At 39.0% G+C, this 25,944-nt stretch overlaps 1 protein-coding gene across 7 annotated transcripts in view; it reads left to right on the forward strand.

Moving 5' to 3' along the window:
* The window catches only part of DNM3 (dynamin 3), a 592,171-nt gene that overhangs the window by 529,189 nt on the left and 37,038 nt on the right, over positions 1-25,944 (forward strand). For all 7 annotated transcript variants that reach the window (XM_044000106.1, XM_044000101.1, XM_044000102.1 and 4 more), the window contains 3 exons: positions 5,015-5,179; positions 14,523-14,749; positions 23,800-24,036. In XM_044000106.1, the coding sequence (XP_043856041.1) occupies positions 5,015-5,179; positions 14,523-14,749; positions 23,800-24,036 (629 nt within the window). The remainder of the gene's footprint in view (positions 1-5,014; positions 5,180-14,522; positions 14,750-23,799; positions 24,037-25,944) is intronic.

Consider the following 25,944-nt stretch of genomic DNA (forward strand, 5'->3'; position numbering starts at 1 on the left):
TTAGAAATTTTACAATTCCTGTTTCTCTGCTTTGCTCTCTTGGCTCCATTACATTCTTTATGGCAAACACCAAAAATGAAAAATAAGAGTTAAAACTTATTAGACTGAATGAGCCAAAAGAAACCACATATCAGAACTTAAAAGGACAATTTAATTTCCATTAGACTGCCTTGTCAGTGTTTCTTTGTAGAGTGACTTGAACATTGCCTTTCCCATACTAGGTACTAGATCACCGTTTGCTTAAAATTATGGTCCTATATGTTGAATTTGTAAGTGACTCATACCTTCATATTGTAACTCAAGTTCGAGAGTATTTGAAGGAAGACACTTAATCTTTTTTCTAGAAATAGTCACATTCTAGATAAATATCTGATTTTAAAATTATTTCTGTGCCATGAAACTCAGTGAGCTGGTTTGGGAACTTGACCAATTTTGATACAGACACTACTGCTCTTGCCTACCTCCCTTTCTCCTTGGTTCTGCCTTCTTTGCTACCCCTTGCACTCTATTTCCCATTCTCTGGCCCCAATTCTGATCTTCTACCTCTTTGTCCTACTCTTATCACCCCCTCCCCATGAAAAATAAAAACAAAGATGACTCCTGTTTAGGGAAGGAATCTCCTAGGAGACTTGGCTTAATCATTTTTGCCAATAACCGGAGAAGTCATTTTCTAGGAAAATTCCAGGTCATAGGGAAAACAGCTGTCAGAGAAAAAAAAATCTCCTATCTTCCCTCTAGCAACATAGGAGACCACAATGTATTTCTCTGATGTGGCCCCATCACTATGTCCCTAAGGGATATATAGATATGTGGTAACTCTGGGAAGCAGCAAATTATTGTAATGACAATCACTCAAAAGACTACCAAAGCATAAGGAGATTGTTCTGTTATCCTCTGATAGTCTCTGTGCTGTTTTCTAGCACTGTGACTTTTTTACCTACAGGATAAATAATTAACATTAATGACTTTAGAGGTGTCACAAATACAATTAAACAATATAATGAGCATAGTGCCTTGCCCATAGTAGATGTTCAATTAATATTTGCTGGTGGATTAAAATCCTAACAGATCAGAGTATACATTTCCAAAGATCTATATTTTGTTTGGTGTTGAGGATAGTAAATTATTTTCCTTATTTTTATATTCATATTTAAAATTAACCAGACTATTACAATAACATACTGGTATTTGGGAACTTAGGCAATTTGACTGGATTTACATGTCTACTCTTTGTTCTGATTTCAATGCTAAGCCAATGGGTTAACACTAAATGACAAAGATGACGTACTAAGACAATCTGTTGCATATAAATCAAAATTAATGAACTCAGGTTTCATGATATAGAAAACAGATGCTTCCCTACTCTCTTTTGCACAGATAATTTCTTTATGTTGTCTTATTCATTGAACAAGTTGACAGGTGAATTTATAATATGTTTGCAATGAAACTAGTGTTTAGTAATGATGTTGAAACCCTGAAAAACACAGTAATAATAAATCACAGAAAGCAAGTGGTGGTGTCAATTGCACACTGTGCCTCCTATTGTTCATCTGTGTCAGCCCTGGGGAATCAGATTTGAACCAGGGTTAGTACAAAAATTATTATTTAGTCTAGAAAAGACCTAAGAATTCTAGCACAATCTCATTTCTAATCTAGAGAATCCCTGGGATGGGTTAGTTCTAGTATCTCCCCCAAAGTTTGGAGTTCCATTAAAACAGAAGCTATTATGGTGTCATGGCAGTCAGTTAATCAAGCATTTACTAAACACTATGTGTCAGGAACTGTGCAAGGAACCAGAAATACAAATACAATGAATGAAAAACCCTCTAACGACAAGAAGCTTATATTCTGATATAAAAGCAAGTACATGAGTATATATAGAATAAATATAAAGAAAATACATACATATATGCAAAATAGTTCAATACAAAGTAATTTTGAAGGGTTCTGGAAAGGTTTCACGAAAAAGATGGAATTTGAGCTGCATACTGAAGGAAGAAAGGAATTGTTAGGTAAAGGTAAAGAGGAAGTGTATTCCAGGCATGGTGGACATCTAGTGCAAAAGGCATGGAGACAGAAAATGGAAAGTCTTATATGAGAAATAGGGAAAAGGCCAATTTGTCTGGATTGCCAAGTTTAAGAAGAGGAAGAATGTCCAAAAAGGCTGGAAAGATAGGTTAGAGACAGATTAGAAGAGGCTTACTTTAAAAGCCAAGCAGAGGAGTTGAGGTTGCATCCTATTGTCTGTAGGGAGCCACTGGAGATTCTTGAGTGGGAACTGACTTGGTCAGATTGGTACTGAAGGAAAATCTCCTTAGCAGCAATGTAGAGGATGAGGTGGCCTGGTGGGAGACTTGAAGCAAGGACACCAGTTAGGAGGCTATTTTAAAAAGCTCCGACAAAAGTGATAAGGGCCTGAACAAGGTGGTGACCGGGTAGGTAGAAAGAATTTCTCCCATGTGTTGAAAGTTGAAGTAGCAAGATCTGGAAACCAATTGGATATGTAGGTGTGATGAGGAGAATGAGAAGCAGAGAGTAACATGGAAGTTATGAACCTGGGAGACTGGAAGAATGGTGGTGCTTTCCACAAAATAGGCAAGATTAGAAGAGGGGAGTATTTGGGGAAAAGATGAGTGCTATTTTTGACATGCTGAGTTGGAGAAGTCTGTAGGACAGTGAGTTTAAAATATCCAGTAGCCAATAAGTGATGCAAGACCGACTCTCAGGAAGAGACTGGAGCTAGATCTACAGATGTGTTAGTCATCTGAACAGAGGATGTATTTAAATCTGTGAGAGCTGATTCGGTCACCAAGAGATAGCGTACATGGAAAAGTAGAGTCAAGAAAAGGACACAGGACTTTGTCCTTTATACCATTAGAAGGTATAATTTGGATGGCAAAATGGCAAAGGAGACTGAAAAGGAATAGCTTGATTAGTTGTCCAACAAGCATTTGCTGAGTCATAAGGATACAAAGAAGGACAATATTTATAGCAGCTTTCTTTGTTGTAACAAAAACAGGTTTTGCCCTCTGTGAGCTCACATTCTATTGGGAGAGATAACACTTCAATAATCAGATATATGTGATATGTACAATGTAGATTGAAAGATATCTCAGAGGGGAAGACATTAGTATCAAAATGGAAAAGTTTTCCCACAGAAGGTGATGTTTCAGGGGCAGCTAGGTGGCACAGTGGAAAAAGCACCGGCCCTGGATTCAGGAGGACCTGAATTCAAATTCGGACTCAGACATTTGACACGTACTAGCTGTGTGACCTTGGTCAAGTCACTTAAACCTCATTGCCCTGCCAAAAAAAAGTGATGTTTCAGCTGAGACTTTAAGGAAGCCAAGGATTCTAAAAGATGAAAGTTAGAAGGGAGTACATTTCAGGTGCATAAGGAGGGTCAAGTGTAAGGACGTTGGAAAGGTGGGAAAGGATCAGGTTTGTCAAACAAAGGACTCTGTATTTGATTCTGTAGGTAAGAGAAATCTGACATTTATTGGGTGGAAGTGGAGGATCACATTGTTGGACCTGCACTGCCTGTAGGAGAATCACTTTGGCAGCTGAATGGAGGCTGGATTGGAAAGGCAAAAGACTGGGTAACAAAATAGAAGACTATTGCCATAGTCCAGGCTAGACATGATGAGGCCCTGAACTAGTGAGTGAACAAAAGGGTTCCTATAGGAGAGAGATTATGAAGTTAAAAATAATATTTGGTCACTAATAATTAGAGAAATGCAAACTAAAGCAACCCCACAGTTCTATTTCACACCCAACAGATTGGCCAAGATGATAAAAAATTAAAATGACAATTGTGAAAAAGGGTATGGGAGAACAGGAACACTAATGCACTAATGGTGGACCTATGAATTGGTCCAGTGGTTCTGGAAAGCAATTTGGAACTATGCCCCAAAAGTAACCTGTTCATATCCTTTGACCCAGCAATACCACTACTAGGTTTATTTTCCACAGAGATCGAAGAAAGAGGAAAAGAGATTATAGGTCCCAAAATATTTATAGCAGCTTTCTTTGTTGTAACAAAAAAAAAAAAAAAAACCAAACAAACTGGAAACTGAGGAGGTACCTGTCCATTAGGGAATGGCTAAGCAAATTATGTTATATGAATGTGGTAGAATACTGTTCTACCATAAGAAATAACAAAAGGAATTATTTCAAAGAAATCTGGAAAAACTTGTGTGAACATGATGCAGTGAAGTGAGCAGAACCAAGAGAACAAATTATGCAATAACAACATTGTAATAACAAACAACTTTGAAAGACTTAACCATGACCAACAATGATTTGAGAGGACTTATAATGAAGAATACCACCAGTCTCATGACAGAAAGGTGAACTCAAGATGTAGAATGAGACATATCTTTTTTGGAAACAGACAATTTGGGAATTTGCTTTGTTTGAATATACATATGTGTTACAAACTTTTTTTTTCTTTCCCCAAGAGAAGAATATGGGAGAGAAAGAGAATAATGTTTGTTCATTGGGAAAAAAATAATTAAATGATTAAGAAAGAAACAAGATTTGGCAATGGATTGAATATGTGGCCTGAAGAAAACCAGGCGGGGTTTGAATTCCAGTTCTGTTGCTTATTACCTAAATGACTTTGGGCAAGTCACTTTATCTCTCTGGACACAAGTTTGTTGTTTTGTGTTTTTTTAACGTGCAAAATTGTAAGAATTATACTAAATGATCTCTAACTTTCCCTTCTAACCTAAAATTCTAAATTCGGGAATCTAATTTTGATGAATTATCTGGGTTCTTTGATTTCAAAGCCAGCATTCTTCACACTACAGTATCCTGCTTCCAGTTTTACAAGGGCCTACTAATGGCAAATTCATCTGGTGTGAAATAATATAAAGTGTATTGCCAATCAGTGGTAAAAATGCTAAATAGAGGATATGATGAAATTGGTTATATGATGCTGTTGGGTTATTTTTTTCCCATTTGAACTAAGGGGATGCTATTAAAACAAGTTTTCTCTTCATTTTTTATTTAGGCTGACAATGATGACAGCGGTCAAGCAGAAAACTTTTCCATGGACCCACAGTTAGAGAGACAAGTGGAAACTATTCGCAACCTTGTAGATTCCTACATGTCTATAATCAATAAGTGTATACGAGACCTGATTCCCAAAACAATAATGCACCTTATGATCAACAATGTAAGTGATCATACATAGCTTTGCCTTTTACTTTCTGATCTATCATTGGTTATCTATATTTTATTTAATATTGTATGGTGGGGCAGCTAGGTGGCGCAGTGGATAGAGCACCGGCCCTGGAGTCAGGAGGACCTGAGTTCAAATCCGGCCTCAGACACTTAACACTTACTAGCTGTGTGACCCTGGGCAAGTCACTTAACCCCAATTGCCTCACTAAAAAAAAATATATATATATATTGTATGGTGGTTTGTTTTTTTAACTTCTATCTTTCTGAGGGAATTCCTCCTCTTTCAACATCTTATCCTGGTAAGGAGGTCACTTTCTGGTTCTATTCTAATGGAATATAAATTTTTGTCAGATCCTACCAAAATGGAGAAAGCAGCTAAGTGGTACAGTGCATAAAGTGCCAAGCCTAGAGTCAGGAAGACTCATTTTCCTGAGTTCAAATCTGGCCTCAGACACTTACTAGCCGTGCGACCCTGGGCAAGTCACTTAACCTTGTTTGCTGTGAAATGAGCCCGGAGAAGGAAACCAGTATCTTTGCCAAATAAACCCCAAATGGGGGTCACAAAGAGTCAGACACAACTAAAATAACTGAACAACAACAACAAAACCCAAATGGAAAAGCTTCAAGAGTGAACCAGTGACACCAGTCCCACCAGTCCAGTGCCCACCATCTGAAGCTCCACACAACAGAGACTCATCAGTAGACTGACCATAGAATATTTCAACCACAGTAATCCTCAAAGCCCATCTGCCTAAGTCACAGAAAGGCTATAATCTACATTTGTAGAGGGAAGACCCACACCAAAATATAGATAGAGGGATATACATATATATGTCATAGACTCTGGAAATCTATGCAATACAGTGTCTACATTACACTTCAAGGAAAAGCAGTGATATGACCAAAAAGTACAAATCAAAGGTGACTCACCTGACTAGAATGTGATACTTCTGTATACTCTAGTATAGTGTATAGTCTAGAATAATATGGTACAGCATGGCATAGTATAGTGTTACAGAGATCAGCAATCTATATGCCATTTGTAATGAGTAGGGAGAGGTCAACAGTGGGCATAAAGCTTTCCTTTTCCTGTGTGTGTATGACCATTACACTACTGCATCTTACTTCTTGACAGCTTACCAAACATTGCCGCAAGGTCTTTGAGAAAGTGTCATTTTCTTAAGGAAAGCAAACGTGTAGTAGTTTAAATCTAAACTGTTCATATCTTACTAAGCCAAACATCACAATTGCTCTTTGTGTCTATTTTATACTGAGAGTAATAGAGGCATAGTGGATAAAGAGCTTTTCTTAGACCCAAGAAGACTTGGGTATAATTCTACCTCTGTTATATATTGACTATGTGACCCTGGGCAAGTCGCTTAACCTCTTGGTGTCCTAGACAAGTATCTGTAATTAAATGGAACTAGAATTTTCAGTAAAGTACCAGCCTGTACCAGGAGAGAAAATTACATACTTGGAACTCCCTGAAACAATGAGATTAGAGGCCCAGACCCCATCTCTGTCAGTCTTATGAAGTGATTTTTTTTTCCTTTAAGAGAAAATTAATGAAAGCATTGAAAAGAATCAAAATTAAATCATCTAATACAGCATGAAAAGTAATATGGCATAGTGGAAAGAAGAACAGATAACAAAATTAAGACCCAAATTCTACCACAAACTCTCTACCTCGGTTGTATCAAACTCAAGTAGAAACAAAACCCTGTGCAGCTGTATGTTGACTCAGAAAGCCACAAATCAGCATCATCTATGTTGCATTATATTTTTATTTACTTTGTTCAACATTTCCCAATTATATTTTAGTCCAATTCAAGCTGCACTTGTGGACACCCCTACCCTAAGTCACTTCAGTTTCTGTTATTTTTAAGCTGCTCTTATAAGCCTGAAACAATAAGAATGACTATTCTATGATTACCTTATTATAGGTAATAAGGAATGTGACAATAGAAATAGTAGGATGGATGGCAGCTAAACAGTAAATAGGAAATTTGTCTGCGGTGAATTCTAGCCCAATTCTATCTCTGGCATGCTGTGTGACGTCAGACCCATCATTTATTTTTCATCTCTGAGAGAGGTTCACTTCCCCCTCAAATGTAGTTAATAATGCTAGCCTAGATCAGAGAACTGTTGGGATTCTACACATCCCTTAATGGCTTATGATCTCATTGAAAGTACAACCCATACATTCCTTCTTGTCCTCACCCTCCCATGATCTTCCAATAAAGAATCTCCCTCATGTGTTAGAGGCCTTCCCCCCGGATCTCTAAGCATTTTGTCATTTTCTGATCATCTCTTGCCTTGGGGATCCCTTTGAAAACACTTCTTATATTCAAGTAATCACTGGCAGTGCATTGAAACTGCCCTACACCTACCATGCATCTCTCCATTGCCCTTTTTGTCATCCAAAGTTTGGATTTTTAAAGCATCCCCTAGTCCCTAGGAGAATACCTTGGTACTTCTGGGATCTGATTTCTTTGGTGTGTATACTCCTTTCATAAGCACACTTCATAATCCCTCTGTAACTTAGGAGATGGTCTTGGATAGTTATTCTGGCCAAATATTCATCACCATATGTACATAATGATAATATTAGCATTAAATTGTGGAGGTTTTGTGGCAGGGGGCAGCTTTAAACATGTTCTCCTATTCAAAATCAGTTATTCTATCTCTTTACCATCGAGCCATAAAATTATAGAATCTCAGCTGGAAAGAATCTCAAAAATCATTCATTTCAATTCCTACTTGAGAAGAATTGTCTCTACAATAGTCTGTGATTCTGAAGTTCTTATTGTATTGCAGAAATGACAGTCACTCAACAAGATATTGTTAACCATTTTTCATGATCAGATACCCTTTATTCTTTTGCTCTTTCATCTCAAGCCACTGATGTTACCATCATTACCAGGGCTTTGTCCTGTACTATATTAAATCCTTCCCAGAGGAAACAATGCTTCCTGTCTGTCAGGGACAGGATGAGCTTGGCAGAAATTCAGCTCATCCCCCTGTTTTCTTTAATGAAATGAATCAAAAGCTGTATAAGACTGTGGTAAAAAGTTTCATCCATTTACTAGTCTGGGAGATAAATTAAGGGAAAGGTTAAAGAGGGGAGATTAATGCCCTAGTATCCAATTTTAAATCTCACAAGACATAGATGCCTCTAAGTAAGGAACGAGTGAAATCTACTTGTTGACCAGTAAAGACCACAAACCTTGTGTAAAAGTTAAGAGAAAGTGGACTCAATACCTGTGAGACTGACCTTTGAAGTTGGATCCTGAATAGAACAAATGATGATAATGTAGAAAAAACTCTTCCAGTGGTAAATGGCTCCAGGACTTGCACCTAGGTCTCCGGATGCTGGATTCTGTTCATTCCAACATAGCACACTGCCTACCTGACAAATGGGGAATATTTATAGATTTTTACCTTTTTTGTTCTTTGAACTCTTCATTCTCTGCTCTTTCCACGAATTTGAGCTGCTTTTATTTAAAAAAAGGGGGGGGATGTATGTATATTCTTCAGGTTAAAGAGCCAGTGTTTTCTCTAGGGCCAATGTGTATAATTCCTGATTTTCTAGAGTTCTGCTGAGTCCTTCACTGAGATGGCTACTCTAGGCCACAGAAAGGATATGTTTTGGGACAGCTAGGGGGTTCAGTGGGTAAAGCACAGGCCCTGGATTCAGAAGGACCTGAGTTCAAATCTGGCCTCAGATACTTGACACTTACTAGCTGTGTGACCCTGGGGAAGTCACTTAACCTTCATTGTCCTGCAAAAAAAAGGGGGGGTAGAAGAGAAAAACAAAAAGAAAGGATATGTTTCAGCCAGCTTTCATAAAGTTTAGAATTTGGTGAGCAGTTCCCTTGGAAAGTTTAAATTAAAAATTCTGCCACTCATGTCTCCATATGGGATTATTTAAGAAGTTTAAAGTCCAAAAATGCATGCCTTTCCTCCGACATACTCTAAGGCTTTTGTCCATTGAAATGCAACAGCTGTTGCATTACTAAAACATACCAGGTAACAACAACCCAAAGAAGCAGCATGTTTACAGTCAGAGGTTATCCTACACTGGAAACAATCAAACCATCAGATAGTTGTGTTCAGGACATTAATGCTTAAGGGGAGAAAGAAAAGGACTTCAATTTCAACATATGAACAGCCATGCTGCCACATCAGTGCCAGCATCTTTCTCAGACTCTTCCCTTTTAGATCATCTCCCTTTAAAAAAGATACTTGAAAAAGCTGCAGTAGTAGAGTATCCAGCTTAGATCATGGTTTTAATTGGCAATATATTATGGAAGTCTAGTTCCAATTCACAGCTCATGCTTGACTCTACTAGTGGTTTATCCATTTTGAGTCTCATGACAACATTTTGAAGTGGGGAAGGAAGACATTTGCAAGTATTATTGTCCCCATTTTATAGGTGAGGAAACTGTGGCTCACAAGTAGAAGTTATATTTTCCCATAATCATTTAACTAATAATTTGGTAAAACTAAGGCTGTGGAATTCTAGAACAATACTCTACCTCACAGTGCAGAAGTGCTATGAAACAGGAAAGAATAATACATGTTTAACATATGATGATAAAAATAATAACAACAACAATAACATGCATATAACACTTTGCTAAGTGCATTGTACATGTTCATTTGTATTACTGTTTCTCTGTTAAAAGAATTACCAAGTAGAAGGTAGCTTAGGGTCTGAACGGATCTCAAATATCTTGAAACCAACCAATAAATCAGCCCACAAAAAGATTAATTGCTTAAGTTGTGTCAGACACTAAAAGAAAAAGCCACACACAAAAAAAGTGTCCTACCCTCATGGAACTTACATTGTGATGGGGTAGATAAAGTATTTACAAAGTAGTACATATAGAGGCCATAGAAGGTAGAATTAAAGGGTGAGACACTGTCAGCTGGAGGGGACAGGGAAAGTCTTCCTGCTAGAAGTGGTGCTTGAGCCAAGTCTTAAAGGAAACCATAGATTCAGATAGGATGTTAGGGGAAGAAGGAGGAAGAACATTCCAGACATGGGAGCCAGCCAGTGCAAAAGTATTGAGATGAAAGAAGGTAGATGATAATGTGTAAGGAACAGCTAGTATGCTACTATTGTTGGACTATAGACATAGAGGAAAGTGATGGGACTGAAACGATAGGAGAAGGTCAGATCTTGAACGGATTTGAATGCCAAAAGTAGAGGTTTTATGTAATCCTTGGTGTAATAGACACCAAGAGTTAAATTAGAGTTAAATGACTAGAAGGGTAATGTGGTCAGATCTGTGTTTTAGGAAAAGCCCTTTGGAAATTGAGCAGAGAATATACTGGAGTAAGAAGAGACTTGAGGCAGGGGGTGGCTTCTACGTGAAGAAAGGGGGACACGCATCAAAAGGAGAGGGTGAGAATTGAGTCAAGTAGGACACCAAGATTACAAACCTGGGTGCCCGGAACAATTGGTGCTATCCTTGACATAAAGGGAGCTTCTGAAGAGGGGTAGACTTGTTTACTAGGTATTTGGTGGTATAGAATTAGATCTCAGGAGAATTAGATCTGGGAATCATATACATGAAGATAATAATTGAACTCTTGGGAGCCAATGAGAATACCAAGTGAGAAAGCATAGAGAGAAAAGAAAAGAAAGTCCTGGACAAAACCTTTAAGTGAATGAAGCATGGATGAAAATACAGCAAAAAAAAAAAAAAAAAGGCAGCTAGGTGGCGCAGTAGATAAAGCACCAGCCCTGGATTCAAGAGGACCTGAGTTCAAATCCAGCCTCAGACACTTGACACTTACTAGCTGTGTGATCCTGGGCAAGTCACTTAACCCTCATTGCCCCACAAAAATGGGGGGAGGAAGAAAATACAGCAAAGAAGACAAGTAAGGTACTCCCAAATAGGGAGGATAAGAACCAATAGAGAGCAGTCACCAAAACTCCCGGGGAAAAGAGGGTATCCAGAGGAAAATAGTAAATTGTATCAAATGCTGTACAGAGAGCCAGAAGGATGAGCAGAGAGAAAGACATTCGATTTGACAATCAGGAGATCGTTTGTAATTCAGGGGAGAGCAATGTCAGTTGAATGATGAGGTCACAAACCGGATGGCAGAGTTTAGAGGAGACTGAAAGGAGAGGTGGGAGCATAGAGAATAGATAGATGGCTTCTTCCAGTTTAGATGAAGAGGTTGAAGTAGAGATAGAAGACAATAACTAGCAAATATGGTAGGAGCTAGTGAGAGTTTTTAAGGATGGGGGACACTTGGGCACGTTTGTCAGAAGCAAGGGAGGAGATAGGGAGGGAGAGACATAATGATAGTGGGGACAGTCTGCTGGAACAAGATGGGAGGGAAGGGGATCAAAGGTATACATGAGAGAGGAAAGAAGGCGAGGATGATTGTGGAGGAACTGGGTAGGGAGTTCAGAATATTCTGAGAGTCCCAGTAAGACCCCTAAGAATTGTAAAATACTAACTATGCCACCAAAAAACAAAGAAAATAAAGCCCTTCAATTAAATTATCATATATATATATATATATACATTTCAGCAGAGAAACCCTGCTGTGCCACCTCCTTAAAAATCTAGAAACAAGCTGATGCTCAGGAAATGATCTCCTGTGGAACTGTATTGTATGAGAAACCTTAGAATTTCTTTCCTTATTTGTGGGACTTTTAAAAGTGGTCGAGGTAATTCAGACTAAAAATGTTTTGGAAAGGAATGGGTTATAATTGTTGACAGAAAAGGCTTAGGTGTGGAAAAAGAAAATACAGGGAACCCGTAAAAACGTCTTACATTCCCTTGTTTTCCCATTCTAATATTCAAGTATAATTATTTTGCTTTATATTACACATTTAATTTAATTTTAATTCTACCTTCTAGGAAAGCAGAGGGAGTAACCGTACACCATAAACAATATTAAGTAACAGAATTGTACATTTTAGTTGAGTGTTCGTGCTGTAGACCTAAACACTGCTCAAGAATTCACTGAAGTGCTCAGCACCCCAGGAAAAGAGTTTCCCCAAAGCTGCCAATTCCTAGCTCAAGGGACTATGAGGGGCAATAAGGGAAAAGCAGAAGGGAGCAGGATAGAGAGAGAGTACCTTCTGAAATTTTAGATGGAGAACTAAAATGTTAACTTATGCCACTGAATGGCATGTATACACAAATACACATGCATAATTTCAAAAGTTGCAAAGGTTTGGGGTTTCTTTCCCCTGGAATTGGATTTAATTAAGAGACTTTAGCAAAATGTAAACCTTTTTGAAGGACTGGTGGCCATAGGCATGAAAAATGTCAGATTTGTCCACGTAAGAGTCTCACTGTCTACCGAAATGCAGTATGGGATTTGGTGACCTATAGTTGTATAGACACCTGCAAACTTATCCCCATGGAAATATGTTTGTAGAGGGGAAATGGAGCATTCCTCCAGCCAAACTCATCATATTTCCCCTCAAACTGGCTTCCTTATTATTCTCAATGGTGTCATCATTTTCCCAGTCATCCAAGTGCAACAACCTCAAAGTCCCTCTTTACTCTTTCGTCGTTCTTGTACCTCACATTCAATCAGTCACTAAGCTCTGTTTACTCCCTCTTTGTTGTGTTGTTCAAGAGTTTCCTTCACATCTGCCACCCTAGTCCAGGCCTTTATTGCCACATTCTTTGACTATTTCAAAGCCTCCTAAATGATCTCTTTTTCTTCACTCTCGATGTACCCTGAATGCCACCAACAAATTGATCTTGTTAAAAATATCCCTTTCATCATGTCACTCTGCTTCTCAGAAAATCCTTATTTGATTCCCCATTACTTACAGGATAGTGTCCAAATGTTTTAGCTTTGAAGGCCCTCACCTAACAATTTGATCTGATCTTCCACTTCTCTCTACCTCTGGACAGACTGGTCTCACTTTTCACTACACATACTCCTGCATCCCCTCTTTTCTTATTCATTTCCTTTTTTTTTGTGGGGCAATCAGGGTTAAGTGACTTGCCCAGGGTCACACAGTTAGTAAATGTCAAGTGTCTGAGGCTGGATTTAAACTCAGGTCCTCTTGAATCCAGGGCTGGTGCTTTATCCACTGCGCCACCTAGCTGCCTCCCATTTCCCATCTTTTGAACTTTACTGCCTTATTCTTTTTTTTAACTATCTTGGCAGGTTCTAGGGCAGGTAGGTGATGCAATGAATAGAACACTAATATAGAGTTAGGAAGACCTGAGTTCAAATACAGCCTCAGATATTAGCTGTATGACCCTGGACAAGTCACTTAACCTCTGTTTCCCTCCATTTCTTCAAATGGAAATGGAGATGGAAATAATGGAAATGGAAATAATACCATCTACCTCATAGATTTATTATGAGGATCAAATGAGAGTATTTTTAAGTGCTTATGTGACACATAGTAGGCGCTCTATAAATGCTATTATTGGTGATATTCCTTTTCTTTAAGGATCAAATTAAATTTCCCTACTTCCATTAAGCCTTCTCTACCCAACTGGAAGTGATTACTACCTAAGGGTAGTGATCGCTCTGATAGCCTTCCTGTCTATCAGATTTTGACTACACCATCCCACAAAATTGACCTACCCTTGATCTACTCTTAGTCCTTATTCACTATTGGTTCAGTTTTCAGTATACTGTTGGTTACTCCTAATCAGAATTCTCTCTCTTAAATCAAACAATTATTAGAGGTTAGAAACTGGATCTGTTTAATTTTGGTGGTGAAACATATAGCATAGTCCCCATGCATCTCAGGCAAATATTTTTCAACTGATGCTAATTCTAGGACAGGTAACACTGTAGCTTATCTAGATAATATCATGATACTTTTCTTGATAAAAATACCTATTTTTGCCACAAGGTAGGCAACACTGCTTCAAAAAGCATTGTGGGGGAGGGGGGGGCAGTTAGGTGGGGCAGTGGATAAAGCACCAGCCCTGGATTCAGCAAGACCTGAGTTCAAATCCAGCCTGACACTTGACATTCACTAGGTGTGTGATCCTGGACAAGTCACTTAACCCCACAAAAAAACAAAACACAACATTGTGGGGTTGCTGTGGCTATCAGCAGGCACTAGAAAAGTAATGGCAAATTTTTGGCTTACTCTGTATTCACTCAAGATTATTTTTTATTGTCACCAATCATCAACAAGAATGAAAACTGTTACTGGCACCACTACTGAAGACAAAAACGGGTAATAAAGAGAGCAAAGATAAACAGACACACTATCCTAGAGTGGACATTAGTGGGTTTTGTCCACTGGCCCTGGATGTCTCTGAAATGTTTGGACCATGCACTCACTCATTTTCTTTTGTTTTCCAATGATGACATGCCAGGTCAAAGACTTCATAAATTCCGAGCTCCTAGCACAGTTATACTCCTCAGAGGACCAAAATACTTTGATGGAAGAGTCTGCTGAGCAGGCTCAACGCCGAGATGAGATGCTTCGGATGTACCAAGCTCTTAAGGAAGCCCTCATAATTATTGGGGATATCAATAGTGCCACCGTGTCTACTCCCGCACCTCCTCCTGTGGATGATTCCTGGCTACAGCATTCTCGTAGGTAAGGAAATGCTCTTTGCTTACCCTAAGGCCTTGGAAAATCTGACGCCTAGGTTATTTTTAAACACCAACTATTCACATGTCCAATGTGTTATGTTGCATTCCCAAGAAACAACACCTACTATTCATACTGTTGTGAGTACTCTATTTCATCAAAGCATTAGCTAGCTTTTAACTTGCTTATCTTTGTGAGCCAAATGAAGTGAGGTCTATGTTTCACATTTCTCTTTTTATTTATTCCTCTATACTTTAGTTGACTTGGTTTGGAACAAATTTGCTATACTTTAAAAAGGTAAAAATTTTCTCTATTCCTTTTGCTTTTATAGAAAGTCATAAGGTTGGAGAAGCTAGGTGGTGCAGTGGATAAAACACCGGCCCTGGATTCATGAGTACCTGTGTTCAAATCTGGCCTCAGACACTTGACACTTATGAGCTGTGTGACCCTGGGCAAGTCACTTAACCCTCATTGCCCCCCCCCAAAAAAAAGTCATAGGGTTTACAAAGTACTTCACATCTATTATTTCATTTGTTCCTCATAACTACCCTGTGAAGCAGTGTTTTTGTTGTCCCCATTTGACAGATAAAGAAACTGAGATTTAGCGAGGTCGAGTGACTTGCACAGTCACACAATGAGTAAGTATCTGAATCAGGATTCAAACTCAGGTCTTCCTGACTCCTAGTCCAGCACTCTATTGGCTGCATCACCTTTCACATCAGGTCATTTCTGGATATAACGCCCCTCAACAAATAGTTAAGCAAAATCAATAAACACAGCTACCAAATCTGAAACCCTAGCTCTCCAAAGAAAGGAGGGAAATCTACTTCCTAATCCCTGACGTAAGACCAAGATTATTATAATTTTTAGGTATTCGGTTTTATTTTCATAGTCTTTAAATTTACCTTGTTGTTGTTGTATCTTCTCTTCAGGATTCTTCTTACTTCATCCTATATTAGTTCATTGAAGCCTTCCCCAGCTTCTCTGAATTGGTCCTATTCATTATTGCTTACAGTACTATAATATCCCATTATATTTATGCACCACAGTTTATTCAGCCTTTCCCTCATCCACATTATCTTCATTTTTTGCTACCACAAAACTACTTCTAAGGAATACCAACATGTGCCTTAACTCAGAGTCAATGCACCATTCTGAAACAGAATGAAATTCCTAAATGGATATGTGCCTCCAACTGTTTATTAATTTCAGCATAAGTTAGTGCATCAGTCAGAGTTTAGTGATATATGTCTTTGTACTGAGGAAGATTTAAAATTCATAGCATGATTAAAACCATTAATAATATTTAATAATAATCATTACATTCTTAAACGTAATTGAAACAATGGATTAGCAACTTAATTTCTTTTGTTCTGGGCTAATTCAATCAATCATCAATTGACCAAAAGGCATTTAATATTTACTATCTGCCAGTACTTAAACTTCTAAGCCCCGTGTCTATGAGAAAAAAAACAACAAATGTACCCCCTGCCTTCAAGGAACTTACATTCTAATGGGGAAGACAACATGTAAATAGCTAGGTATGTATAAGATATATACAGAGTCGACAGAAGGTAGCCTTAGAGGGGAAAGCACTAGCAAATGAGGGAAGGGCTTCCTGAAGTAAGTGACATGAGTTTGAAGGAAGGCAGGGACACTAAGAGATGCAGGTTGGGAAGAAGAGCATTCCAAGCATAAGAAGGCCGCCAGTGCAGAGGCATGGAGGTGGGACATCATCAGGTATGAGGAATAGCAAGGAGGCCAATATGGTTGAATTGTAGAGTGTGTGACATGGAGCACTAAGTAAAAAGAGAAATGAAAATGTGGGGAGTGAATGGCTGGTTAAGAAGATCGTGTCTGAAAGAATATTTGGATTGCTAGATGATGACTGGAAATATAGCAATGACAGACTCCTGGCCAACAATAGGGTAATTGCTGGTAAAGAATAATTTTCCTGGAGTCTTGAAAATCTAATCAAAAAGACTTTAAAGGGAAAGGGAAGGGGAAAAGAAAACTGTCCATGCCTATACCAAACCAGAGATCTTAGAGTAGCTGCAAGATACCCATAAGTTATGGGAAATAAGATAAAAGCAGTGATTCAATCAGGCAATCAGTCAGTTACCAAGGCAGGGGGAGGAGGTAGAAGAGAGGTGACATGGTTAGACCTGAGCTTTAGGAAAAGCACTTTGGTGGCTGAATGGAGGATGGACAGGAATGGGGAGAGACTTGAGGCCAGCAGACTCATCAGCAGCTATTGCAGTGTCCAGCTATGAGATGATGAGGGCCTGCACTATAGTAGTGGCAGCGTCGGAGGAGAGAAGGAGGGATATTTGAGAGAGATGTTTCAAAGGTGGAATTGACAGGCATTGGCAACAGATTGGATGGCAGTAGGGGGTAAGAGAGAGTGAGGAATCCAGGATGACTCTTGGGTTGTGAGCCTGGGGGACTGGGAGAATGGTGTTGCCCTCTAATGTATTAGGGAAAGGAGAAGGGGGGGAGATTAGAGGAAAGTCCCATTTTGGACATGTTGAGTTTAAAATGTCTACTAGACATTCAAAATGGCAGTTGGAGATACAGGAAGGCTCCAGATGAGATGTGATATGGGCAACTATCATTTCCCTCTTCCCATAAGCCTTAATGTAACCCAAGCTTGTTTGTCTGTCACGTCAAAGTGCTGACCCATATGAAACATGCAGTCCATTAAAATGGTCAGATTGTTTTCAGAACAACAGTTGTCTAACTAGACTCCTCTCACTTTGGACTTGGAAACTCATTTTTTGTACCCAAGTATACGACTTTGCATGTATCCCCAGTGTATTTCTTATTATTAGACACGGTCCAATATTGTAGCCTGACAAGATGCTTTTAGATACGGAATCTGCCACCCAATGTGCCAGCTATCTCTCCCAACTTTGAGTCAGCTGCCAATTTGACACCTGGTGATATGAAAGATAAAAATATCAAGCCACACAGAGCTAAGTGCGTATCTCCACTGGAGACATTCTGTCACTTTGACATGGAATCATTAACAACCAGTTCTGAATCCATCTGATTTGATTATTGCCTGGCCCATATCTTTCCCTCTTCTCCAAGGGAATGGGATGAGATTCTTTATCAAGAGCCGTACTAAAATCTGGATGAACTATAGCCACTGTATTCATCTCATTTCCAAGTTTAGTAATCCTATAAAAATGAAATGGAGTCAGTTTGGCATGATCTGTTCTTGAGAAAGCCAAAGGTGGCTCTTTATAAGCACGACTTCATTAAACGGTTGTTCACTCACCTTTTCTGTCATGATCTATTCCAGGATTCTTCCCAGAATCAAAGTTAAGCTCACAGGCCTATGGCATCCAGATTGTTTCCTTTCCTTTTTTGAAAATCAGACAATTTGCCTTTCTCCCTCTTCGCAGCATCTCCGTTACACTACCCAGTTTTGGGCACTTGGAGATACAGAGTTCATCTGGGCCAGGGGACTTTTTCATCAGAGGTAGCTAAGTGTGTTCTTTTACTGGTTCCCTACTTGACTTGGGTATCAGCTCCCTGTTAGTCGTTTCTTGAACAAAGGTCCTTCTCTTTGGCAGAGAAGAGAGGCAAAATAAAAGTTGAGTAGCTCTGTCTTCTCTCTGGTGTCAGTGACTTTTATCCCATCCACCCTAAGAACAGTCTTATCCCTTCTCTTGGCATCCTTTCTCCAGGCATGGCTGGGTGACCAGTATGTGCTGCTACCTGCTGGCAACAGGGGCATTTTTAGAGTAGAAGCTCCAGAAGAATGAAGTGGTCACTCTGGTTCCTCTTCCCACATTAGGAAAGTGGGAAAAACCAGTTCTTTCCAGATCATGCAGTTCATTGAAAGATATGAGTCACATATCACCTGTGACTGGTGTTAGTTTGTACGTGACAAAATCGGGAAATAAAAGCTGCTAAAGAAATAGAGAAAACAGTGCAGAAAGTGCCTGTCATGTATAAACCCTGGGGAAGAGAGTTCCACTTCACTCTCCTTGCATTGATCCCAAAGAGAGACCACCATCAGTCACATTAGCTCATTCTGGCCATATTCATCAATGTTCATTTTTCTAGAAAGTAGAGGGTGGGCCACTGGAACAAACTTGCTACACTTAGACTCTAAAGTCTGAATTCATATATTGCCAACCAAATGCCTCTCTGTCTCTGTCTCTCTCTGTCTCTGTTGCTTTTTCTGTCTCTCTGTCTCTGTTCCTCACTCTTATTGTCTCTCTCATTGTCTATGTTTCTCATTGTCTCTCTCTCTGTCCCACTGTCTCTCAATCTCCCTCTCCCCCCCTCCCTTCCTCCCTCTCCCCCCCCCTCAACATTATATCACTGGTGCCAACCACTCTGATGTTTGCCAAAGTCAGGTGTCTACCTCTCTGCCACAATAGCTAAAACTCCCTGCATGGCACAATTCTGTCCCAGTCTTTGTGTTTATAATACTTTAGTCTCAGTCCCTCCCAGGGCAGGAGGAGAATGCTATCTGTGCTGAACTATAGTTCCCAGAAGTCACAGTCAATTTTCAGAAATTGGTTATAATAAAAACAAAACCAACCCTTTGTAGTTCCTGGCATCCCTCATTAGCTTCAGTTCATTCTGAGCTTTTGAATTCCAGGCACCACTTTATGGGACTATGCCAAGCTCTTATACTCATCCTCTTTCTTTCATTGTCTGTACATTTTCTTTTTAAATACAAGTTGATCCATAAGTTCACTGAGCATACACACATTTAGACAAACCCTATTTTAACTCAGTGTAATTATTTCCCTTTGTTTCTTTAAAACTTAATCCTGAGCATCTCCCATCCTGCCTGAGCTGACTTTCTCTTAAACAGTTTACTGCATGAGTCCCTACCAATCTTTCCTATAAAACCTCTGCAAAAAGCTATCCCAAAGTCTAGAGCTCATGTCATATTAAGCCTGAATTTGTTCTCCTCTATTGGCAAACTTGAAGGGTAAGTAGTCAGTTCTCTGCAGAGTTCCCATTAGCTCACCCCTAACAATCACTAGTACCCCTCTCCCTGTCAACTGAGATCCCAATTATAATTTCACCTTGTTGGTTCCTCCACCTGAAGAAGGATAAACTTACTGATACAGGTCAAGAAGTTACTGTTTCCTCTTCTTTTGGCAGATAGGAAGAGGAAAAGCAAAAAGGGGAGGAGAAGGAAGAGGAAAAGGAAGAAGAGTGGGAAGGATGAAGGGAGGGAGGGAGGAGTGAAAGAGACACAGACAGAGACAGAGAGGGAAAGCTCCAGCAGTTTGCATAATTGAAACCCCCTATGTCCCTAATAACAAGCATATCATGTCCTTGGGCTGTGTTTATGTTTCCCAAACTCCTCACATTTTTCTTCTTTCTGTTCAAATAGTTTATTATATATTCCAATGACAAAATAATTTGTTTCTTGCTCCATACACCTTCATTCAAATATTCTGTCATTCTTCTCCTACCTTGTTTCTGAATTTTCTCACAAAGAGCCTTCAATAAGAATAAGATCATGCCAGATTAACCACAAAAACTTTAAAATAGAAACAAGATTACTAGACTGATAAATTTGAAGAATGTTTAATGATATAATTTACCTATATTTTAGCAAGCCATTCAGCAGAGTCTCATGCTCTTCTTGTTATAAAAAAAGATGGAAAATTGTGGACTAGATATCCATATAATTAAATGAATTTAGAAACAGCTAAATTGACATACCTAATGACAAACCTGGCTCAGTCAGGGAACCCTAGGACTACTTCTCAACCTCTACCCCCGTGGAGAAACTTTTTGTCTGGCAAAAGGAAGAATATTCCCGATAACTAAAATTATACAAAAGTGGAATGGATTGCCTTGGGAGATAGTGGGTCCTCTGTCACAGAAGGTATTCAAGTAAAAGCTGGATGATTGATCACTTCTTGTGTTGTTCAGATATGGTTTTGTATGTAGCCTTTGAGATTCCTTCCAACTCTGAAATTCTATCTCCCTGTAATATTAGGTCTTAGAGATGGCTCTGTCTTGTTTGGCCTAAAATGCTGAGGTCCTCTGGCCAAAGAATATTTAAATTATCTTAGGTCTCTCCTGTGAAAACAAAGCTCATCCACTTTCCCTCCTCGCATATATTTCCTAGAATCAGGACTTCTTAAACTTTCTCCACTCACTGCCTCTTTTCTTTTCTTTTCTTTTTTTTTTTTGGCAGGGGGCAATGAGGGTTAAGTGACTTGCCCAGGGTCACACAGCTAATGGGTATCAAGTGTCTGAAGCTGGATTTGAACTCAGATCCTCCTGAATCCAGGGCCAGTGCTTTATCCACTGAGATACCTAGCTGCCCCACACTACCTCTTTTCGCCAGAGAAATTTTTATGTGACCCCAGATAGATAGATAGATAGATAGATAGATAGATAGATAGATAGATAGATAGATAGATAGATAGATAGATGATATGTATACATAACCTTTTAATGTTGCCAAATTTTGTATGGCCCCTTCCACATTCAGTTACCTGACCCCATATGGAGTTGCAACCCACAGTTTCAGAAGCTTTGTCCTAGATCACACATGTATTTTTGGTAGACAACATAGCAATAATGGGAATTGTCTTGCCTTTTCTTGGTTGCCCTTTGCATCCCTAAGATTAGAAAGCATAAAAATCTCGATTTCTCTTGCCAGCTGAATTCTTAACAAATAACCAACCAAGCAAAAATTAACTTTAAATAGAATTGAAAGTATAGAATTTATTATACTTCTTTATTAATATCCTTCATTCATTGGGCTCATTTTATTGTACATAACTGCTATTTTAATAAATGGTAGCTTAATGTACTCAGGATGACTTTTTTTCCCTCCAAAGTATTTTAGTTGTCATAATAATAGCTAATATTGATAGAATGATGTGAGCACTTTTCATATATTATCTCATTTGATTCTCACAACAGTCCTGTGAGGGAGGTGGAATTATTATTTACCATTCCACAAATGAAGAAACTAAATCTGAGTTTGATAACTTTCCCAAGGTTACACATCCAGTAAATGTGTGAGGCAGGTCTTCCTGTAACTCTATCCATTAATCGACCCTACCATTATACTGAGTATTAGGAAGATGCTAGAAAGAACATAATTTCTGAAAAGAAATTACTTAGGAGAGAATTCACTATTTAATAAGACTTAGTAAGAAAACTTGAAAGCAGTCTGGCAGAAATTAGTCTTAGACTAGCATCTTACACCACAGTCCACAATAAATTCAAAAGGAATATGTGATTTAAATATTAAAGATGATATAAAAAATAATTAGAAGTGAAACAGATCATGTACTTTCATAGCTCTGGGTTGGAAATACATTTTAACCAAAGGATAGCATCAATCACAAAAGATAAAATAAATAACATTGATTACTTAAAAATAAAAAGCTTTGCCACAAAACTATTGTAATGAGAATAAGAAGCAAATCTTTGTATCAAATTTGATGGATGAGTTTGGTATCCAAGATACGCAGGCAACTAACAGAAACATATAAGACCAAACACTATTCCCTAATGTTCAAAATATATAAATCAATAGTTTCCAACAGAAGAATGGCAAACTATTAAAAACCATATGAAAGAATGCTTCAAGTCACTAATAATATGAGGAGGGCAAATAAAAACAACCCTCATACCCTGCAAATTGGCAAAGATTACAAAAGCACAAACTCATTGTGAGAGGCATTGTGGGAAGAGAGGCATTGTTGGTGGAACTGTGAATTAATACAATCATTTTGAAAAATAATTTGGAGCTATGCAAATAAAATGACTAAAATGTCCATACCCATTGACCCAGAGATCCCACTCATTGGCAAAAAGTCTCCATATATACCAAAAATATTTAAATCAGCACTTTTAATGATAACATCACATTAAAAACAAAGTACATATTCATCAATTGGAGAATGTCTAAATCAATTATGATACCTGAGTTTATGGAATATTACTGTGTTGTAAGAAATGCTGAATATAATAAATACAAAGAAGCATGGAAAATTTTATATGATGTGACACAAAATAAGTAGAGCAAGAAAACAATATACAAAAAGACTATAAGCATGTAAATGGAAAGAACAACCACCACAAAACAACCAGTGATGAATAATGAGAAATTACAAAGAATCAGCTTGGCCCCCCCAAAAGAAAGAGAAGACATTTCCTTCCAGTCCTTTGTAGTGTGTGTCAAACACTGTGCTAAGTTTTGAGGATACAAAGAAAGGCAAAAGATAGTTTGTGCCCTCAAAGAGTTCACCAGAGAAAATGCCTGGAATGGGGATGTGGAGGGTCTTGTTTGAGGAAAAGTGAAGGAGGAGAGTGTCACTGGGTGGAAGAGTACCAGAGGGAAAGGTATAAGGTGTAAGAAAACTGGCATGGTGGGGACTGGGGGAACCTTGGTCATGAAGGGCTTTGCATTCCAAACAGAGGATTTCCTATCTGAAGCTGAAATTTACTGAGTAGAGGAGTGGCATGGCCAGACCTGCACATAGCCCCTGAGGAGAGGATAGCCTGGAATGGGGAGAGACTGGGGGCAGGGTGACCCACCAGCAGGCTATTAGAATTGTCTGAAAGTGAGAGGACGAGGGCCTGCACCAAGGTGGGGGCAGCATCAGAGGAGAGGAGGAGATGGCACAAAGGTGAATAATAATAAGCCTTGGCAACAGACGGGTGAGGAGTGGAGGATGATGCTGAGATCGGGAATCTGGTTCGTACATTGCATATGATGTCACAATTTTTTTCTATGCATTGATTAATTTTGCTTATATGCTTTCTCCTCTTTTTCTTTTAAACAATATTCATCATGATATAGGATGACTGTCTGGGAAGGGGTGGGGGAAGGACATATGGGAGAATTTAGGTGAAGTAGAAACAAAGGTTAGTAATAAAGGGTGTTACAAGAAAATGAAAAAGATCGTTGGAGTAGCATCAAGGTGATAGTATCTAGCTACCTCAATCATCTTCCACAAACAATAAGGAGATAAAAACGTGAGAAAAGATCTAAGAAGGGCAGAGAGTAGGCATATGTAAACTATTTGTTTTTTGTGCCTCAGATCACCCCCTCCCAGCCCTACAAACCAAAGGAGACCAACACTGAATGCTCCTCCCACCAGACCCACGTCAGGCCGAGGACCTGCTCCAGCAATTCCATCCCCAGGCCCCCAGTCGGGGGCTCCACCAGTCCCATTCCGTCCAGGGCCTTTGCCTCCTTTTCCTAGTAACAGTGATGCATTTGGAGCACCTCCACAAGTTCCATCCCGGCCAACCCGGGCTCCTCCCAGTGTCCCAAGGTAAGGAACTGAATGCTTATTGGAAAGGAGGTTGTTTGGTTCTCTTCTCCTAGAATGACAGACATGGTTTATTTGAAAAAGAAAATTGCAAACATTTTCCTGTTTTTGTATGCAATTTTTACACCCCAGAGTAAACGGGTTGGTAAATATTCGTAGCAGATCCACATAGGAAAATGAGTGGGCCTGCTGTGTGGGCTAAAGGTCATTGTGGAACCTTCAACAATGTAAAATATCTATAAATAGAATTTAATTAAAGAAAACCTGGTCCATCTGAGTGACACTGTGGCAGCCACTCATCACAGGAATTCAGCTGAGCAATGTAAGAGAGAAGAGCAGAATTTGGAGTTTTACAGGCTATTTGTCTTTTTTATGTGGAGAGTAGTACTATGGGTGATACCTCACCTTCCCAATTTCAAGGTAAATCCCAGAATGTATCTTTCTGAGGTCATGCAAATACCCTCTGAAGATTCATTTTTTAAAAAATCAAAATAATATTTTATCCCAAGCTACATGCAATTTGTAAGTAGGAACACTTCAAAGTTGGAAACAAAACTTTATGGTTAAAAATGTCATCATAAACATAATATTCCATGAGAATAGTCAGTAATATGACATGTAAGAAATAGAATATCACATTTTGATCAAACATTGTGACAAGTTAAGAAGAGATTTACATATAATTATGCTCAAAATTGTATAGTACCTTAATTTTAGGGCAGCTAGGTGGTTCAGTGGATAGAGCACTGACCCTGGAGTCAGAAGGACCTGAGTTTAAATCTGGCTTCAGACAGTTACTAGCTGTGTGACCCTGGGCAAGTCACTTAATGCTGTTTGCCTCAGTTCCTCATCTGTCAAAAGAGCTGGAGAAGAAAATGGTAAACCAATCCAGTATCTCTGCCATGAACATCCCAAATGGGATCATAAAGATTCAGATATGACTGAAACGACTTAACAACCACCTTGATTTTGCATATTTCAAGGCATAAGGAGGCAAAAGTTGCTTAGTCCTAGACTTTAGAAATAAAAATAATAAACACAGGTAGCACAAATGCTCTAGACATTAAGTGCTACTCTAAAAAGATTATTGAACTAATTTGTTTTGTATTTTCTAAAAGAAATACAACTATACAAATGTATAATAGAAAGAGAAAACACTTGATTTTAGAAGTTCCAATCTACCTGTTAAAGGTGAGTAATATTAGCTGCTCTCAGACAAGATGCTTCAATTGTATTTTTCTCTTCAAGATAGAAATGGAGCAGCAGGGAGGAGAGGCATGCACAGATTGAGGGCTTCAAACACTTAGAACTAACGTGACAAAAAAGACCCGTGCACTGTGGGCTGAGTGTTCCATTTTCCCAGAATGTTTTTACTCATGTCCTCACATCCCAATCCCCTCCAGGTTTGGCCTACCCACTTCAGGCTCAGCTGAAATGTTCTTCTGGCATGAGAACCTCAGCAAAAATATGCAAAAGAATTTCCCTTAAATATAAAAAATGAGATTTTAGAACTAATCCTCCCAGGAACACACTAGCAAAATGCAGTCTACAAATTGTTGGTTTTGGAGAACTTCAGATGGATAGGAAAACAGTGCCTGCCCTTGTGCCATCAGGGGATGGAGGAGGTTCAGAGAAGGGTGGGAGAGGAGCCCCGCCCCAGAGGATTCTGTCTGTGTCACTCTAAGAAGGAACCATAGCAACTTAGCAATGCCTGGCCTTGGCACTGAATTGGCCTGCCTTGCCTGTCTCGCATGACTTTGCTTCACTTCTTGGTTGCAGATAAGATGGCTTGCCAAAAGCATGTCTGAACATAATCCTTTGAATCCTAAACTGACTTGTTAAGCTGGGTGGAGCCACTCATGGCATTTCCTGCCTCACAGAAAAAGCGGCAGTAGCCCATCATTTTACGGC

This window comes from Dromiciops gliroides, chromosome 4 (assembly GCF_019393635.1).
Source record: "Dromiciops gliroides isolate mDroGli1 chromosome 4, mDroGli1.pri, whole genome shotgun sequence".
Lineage (NCBI taxonomy): Eukaryota > Metazoa > Chordata > Mammalia > Microbiotheria > Microbiotheriidae > Dromiciops > Dromiciops gliroides.